This window comes from Monoraphidium neglectum (genome assembly GCF_000611645.1).
Source record: "Monoraphidium neglectum strain SAG 48.87 unplaced genomic scaffold scaffold03485, whole genome shotgun sequence".
NCBI lineage: Eukaryota > Viridiplantae > Chlorophyta > Chlorophyceae > Sphaeropleales > Selenastraceae > Monoraphidium > Monoraphidium neglectum.
In genome coordinates this window covers 1,311-6,283 of record NW_014010144.1, presented here as the reverse complement: position 1 = coordinate 6,283, position 4,973 = coordinate 1,311, and the positions used below count along the sequence as shown (strand labels likewise).

General features: G+C 61.1%; 1 protein-coding gene across 1 annotated transcript; it reads right to left on the bottom strand.

Annotated features, from left to right (window-relative positions):
• Nucleotides 1-29: 29 nt before the first annotated feature.
• MNEG_12870 (hypothetical protein) lies at nucleotides 30-2,509 on the bottom strand (the record flags this gene model as incomplete). Its single annotated transcript, XM_014038658.1, has 5 exons — nucleotides 30-51; nucleotides 306-605; nucleotides 895-1,640; nucleotides 1,952-2,005; nucleotides 2,384-2,509. 5 exons carry the CDS (start codon nucleotides 2,507-2,509, stop codon nucleotides 30-32), a joined length of 1,248 nt encoding a protein of 415 aa, XP_013894112.1.
• Nucleotides 2,510-4,973: the final 2,464 nt, after the last annotated feature.

Genomic DNA, 4,973 nt, shown 5'->3' with positions numbered 1-4,973 from the left:
GGCGGGGGCAGTGGTGGTGCCGGGCGGGATCATGAGGATAGCTTCAGCTTGCTGCAGCAGCGCGCTTTGATTGCAGGAAGCGGATGGCAGCATTGGGAGGGGCGGGAATGCGGCCGCCGCCCGACTTGCAGCAAGTCCACCCGCTGGATGCGGGCCGGAGATGGGAACGAAGGGCCGGCTGTCGCGCACCACCCAACCCGCCCATCAGCATCATGCCAGGGAATGATTCCCTGGTGCCCGCAGCCTTCCCTGCCTGCATGCATGCCGTGACACCAGCTCGCGAATCCATCAGGGTTTTTCCCCACCTCAGGCCCTTGGTTCCGTCAGGGGTCGGGACCTTCAGCGTCGGGCACTGGGTCAGGCAAGTGGTGGGGTCCATCTCAATCACGTAAGGGTTGTCACCCATGACGACAGCTGCGGTGGACACCTTGCCCTGCTTCTTGGCCCTAGCAGCCTTGGCCACCAGCTTCTTGTATGCGGAGAGCGTGGCGGTGTAGCCCTTGGCGGCGCCCAGAGTGCAGCCGCCCAGCTGCCAGACAGTCTTGGCCTGATTGACGCCCAGGTCTGACTCTTTGATGTTGCACACAAATGTGTACAGGCCAGCCCTATGCGTGTGTGTATGTTTGTGTGGTCAGGGGGCAGGCTTTCAGGTTGGTGTGTGCGCTCTCTTGTATGCATGTGCGTGTGCGCGCACACACATGCGTGCACATTCGCGCCTGTGAACCCATATGGCACCCGTGCGGACATTTGCTTGCTAACATGCAAACGGGTGCAGGCGGGAGCGCACGCCGGCCACTTTTCACGCCCCGACATTCTGCACCCATCTCCCGGCATGGCAGATCCAAGAGCAACCCCGCAGCCGCTTGCAAAGCAACCCCAGAGCCCCGGGCTCACTTCATGGTGTAGCCGGACGTCTTCCTGAGATCTGGGCAAGTGGCTGTGTTGCCGGGGCAAGCGTCGTCCAGGTCGCACACGCCGCCGTCAGCCTTGTTGCCGCACGCCGCGCCGGCGGGCTTGAACTTGTTATCAGGGCACTTTTTGTCGTCCTTGGAGCCGCTGCAGTACTCTGCAATGTCACACCCGGAGTCGCCGCCCACGGCTGCACGGCAGACAATGGACTTGTCCTTGACAAGGTCTGTAGGGCAGGCCTTGGCAGTGTTGTCGCCGGTGCAGTACTCAGTCAAGTCGCAAAACTCTGTGGCTTCGCGGCAGGGGGTGGTCTTGTCCTTGACGACGTCAGCAGGGCAGGCCTTGGCGGCGACGTCGCCGGTGCAGAACTCAGTCACATCGCAGAACTCAGTGGCTTCGCGGCAGGGGACGGTCTTGTCTTTGACAACATCTGTGGGGCAGGCCTTGGCGGCGACGTCGCCGGTGCAGTACTCAGTCACATCACAAAACTCTTTGGCTTCGCGGCAGGGGACGGTCTTGTCTTTGACGGCGTCCGCAGGGCAGTCCTTGCTGATGCCCGAGCAGGTCTCGGCCACGTCGCAGGACGTCTCAGCCGCGCGGCACTCGGTGCCCAGGGGCTTGAACATGGCGGGGCAGGTCAGGGAGGTGCCGTCGCAGATGTCGTCTACATCACAAAGATCTGACGGGTTGGCCGCGAGGCACACCTTCTTGTCGGCAGCGGGGACAGGCACCTGGGGTAAGGTGGGGCACCGCGAACAACTTGAGTCAATGGAAGCGTCAGCCCAGCGCACGTGACGACAGGGATGGAGCGCACGGAGGGTTCTGAGCTCTGAGGCGTGGGACGTTTGCGCCCCTCTGGACCCAGATCACTGCAGTCAAACCGTCTGCCGCTCTGTGAGGCCGGCTGTCCGCATCTTGCTGTGCAACCTGCCCAGGCTCTGCACCCCCTAGGGGTCGCGTAGCGCTGCGCGCTCTCCAGAGCCCCGCTTGCACCAACGCGCAGGCTGCCCGCCCCGTCATTGCATGCTTGCTATCCCCGCACCTCCTGGCAGCTGCCGCTGTTGCAAACGAACTTGCTGCAGGCCTTGGCGCCGGTCTGGGAGCATTGGGAGTCTTGCGTGCACGTGGTAGGGCCTTGGGCAGGGGGGCATGTGCGGAGATCCACCTGTCAGTAGGTTTGTGGCGGTGGTGAAGCGTGTTGCACGCATTTTGGAGCCAGGAGAGCCAGGGGATGTGTGATTGGAGTGCGAGCAGGATGAGGATCAGGATCAGGTGATGCGTTTTCTTGGCTGCGCTTGCCTGGCCGTGATGGGCACTGGCTCCATGCGGCGCCCGCAGCGGGCTCTCAGGGACAATTTGTGTCCATCCACTCGCAAGCCTCGCCTGCCTGCTTCTGCCTTGCCCTGTACGCGAGCCCGAGCGCACAGCTATCTGCGCAACAGCCCAACCAACCCAGACCCCAAACCCTGCCTACCTTGACCTCACACACGCCGGAAGGGGCTGTGCACGAGCTGCCAAAGCCGCCGGCGCAGTACTTGATGTCGGGATAGTTCGCAGTTTTGTCGCACACCTTGTCGCCGATGAAGCGGCCGTCGTGCATTTGGACTGTGACCTCTTGAGCGGATCTTGGGACCGTCCACTGCCCGCTCTGGACGCCCCCTGCGATGTCATCTCTGTTGTCGGTGCACTTAGACTTTGCGGTGTCGTCGGTCGCGCCGGGGTTGGGCAGGCAGCTGGTCGGGACTACGTCGCAGGCGCCGATGTCGGAGCGGAGGCAGGCCAGCCAGCTGATGCCCTGGGACTTGCAGGCCGTGCTTTGAGGGCGGCGGAGAGCGTTTTGGGTGTGGTCGGTGGCGGAGGGATGGGGTGTGGAATCAGACATAAGTGGTTTTATAGGCAATGTTGAACATCAAGCCCTCAAGTGCAGCTGCGGGGCATGGGCTTGAGGTCCACTGCGAAGCACGCACAGCAGGGCAACTTTTAGGGCGGCGTTTGCACGCTTGCCCGGTCCGGGCAGCCAAGCGCACCTGGTAAGGGTGATGGTGCTGATACCAGTGAGGAGGTTGTCGGTCCTGGCCGTGCACAAGGGCTTGCATGCATCTGTGTTGCAGGCAACGCAGGAATCCTCGCCCGCTACGCCAGCGGCCAGGAGGGCCAGCCCGGTCAGAGCAGTGACGAACATCAATCGAGCCATTGTTTGTTGCCAAGAGGTGTTGCGTCCACAATTTTGTTGCCTTGACATGCGGGGCGAACGAGAGGCGAGGTGGTCAATGTTGAGAAGAGCTAGCCACATTGAGTAATCAGCAGGGTGTGCTGATAGCAGCATTGCGCCTGGCAGGGATCCACGGCCCCTGCGCCGGCTGCATGCATCATGATAAGGCCGCGATTGGATTGGCTCGCAGAGTCCGTACATATGTTCGAGCTTTGGGGGACGAACGCGGAAGTCGCGAGTTCTTTGACGCCGATATAGAAGCGCAAAGCACGGGGTATTGTGCAATTTTGGCAAGATGAAAGCATGCTTGAACGGTCTGCGCGTACCTGGGGGGATGGGCAGGGATAGCTGCAGGTTATCTCTATTGCAGGGTGGTTTTCTGGTGCTGAAGGTGGCAAAACGTGCATCTCATGTGATCGTAAACGACATATGAGTGAGCGCAACAGCAAAATTAATGTGGGCCTCTCTTTGTGGCTCTAAGATTGCCGCTGCCGAACGCAGTGTGAAGTCCAGGTTCGCTCCACTGATTGCGCTGTGCACCTGCCAAATGCCGAAATTTGTGTGCGCCCCGTTGTGTGCGTCCCCAAGCCAGCGCCTGCTGCACCACCGCAGCAATGAACAATGATGAGCTGCACGAAGGAGTTCCATCACCGGCATCACGGCGGCGGAGTGGCGGCAGCGAACTCGGCATCGGAGGGTCATCAGCGGGACGGTTTGACCCAACCTCCAACCTGCACGTGTTGGCCTGTGCACGGGCTTGCTGCCACTCACGGTCAACATGGCTGGAATCAGCTCGCACAAACACTGCGGTTATAAGAGGCCTAGTGATTTCGCACTGCCTGCGCCTGTTCGGCCCATGGTGGTCAGGCTGACACCTCGCACAAGTTGACTGCTTTGTGCCAGGTGTTTAGGGGCGGGACATGCTGGAATGCGAGCGCTGCCACCAGCCAGCTGCGTGACAGCCAGTTTTTTGGTGTGTGTTTCCCAGCGCGCCTGATACATACGGCGGCAGCGCCACGGGGCCGCATGCTGCGCTGGTCTCGAGAAAATGAGTCAAATGATGCTGCGCTGCACAGCACACCTGTGTGCAGTGACATTCCTCCGATTGCCTGGCGTCTCAGCAGCGCAAAACACAAGGCTTTTTCGCTCTGACAGCTCAAACTCGCCTCGTCTGGTGTGCCACGGAGGGATCGAAGGCCGCGTGTAGACGAATCTGCGTCGACGAGCTGCGTGCGGTGGCCGGTCGAAGCTCACCGCCTGTGCACATATCGAGGGTGAGGAGGAAAGAAGGCTGCGGAGTTATATTTTCCAAAAGGATTCTGCGACGGACTTTATCTTGACCAGAAGCACATCGCTCGCAATGCATGACTCATCAGGCACCGACGGCACTGCCTTGCTGTCCCCAACAGCCCCACTGCACTCCCCCCGCACTGAGAAACGAAGAATTGTGCGATCCTGCCAAGCTTTAACTGCTGCCCACCGCCAGCTGCGGCTGCTATGCAGCCCGCTGCTGCGTCTTTGTGCCCTAGTGTGCCCCTGCAGCCATCCAGCATGTGTGTTCTTGACTGTGGCTTGACCCGACTTGCATCCTGCGTGCCCAGCGGACACCTAGGAAAGAAAGGCCACCCACTTACTGGCCAGCGGCCATGACCAACACCGTCGGCCGATCCTACGTCTTCACACTGGGTGTGCTGTGCCTGCCCAGGCTGCATAGCAGGCTCACAGGTTCGGGCGTCACCCGGAGGTTGCGAGGCCGACTGCATTGGCAAACTCGCCTGGCCCGACCAACAGTCCTGGCGGTGTCCCCCCTCTGCTCTTGGAGCAGCAGCTGCAGCCTGGGCCTTGAATTCGC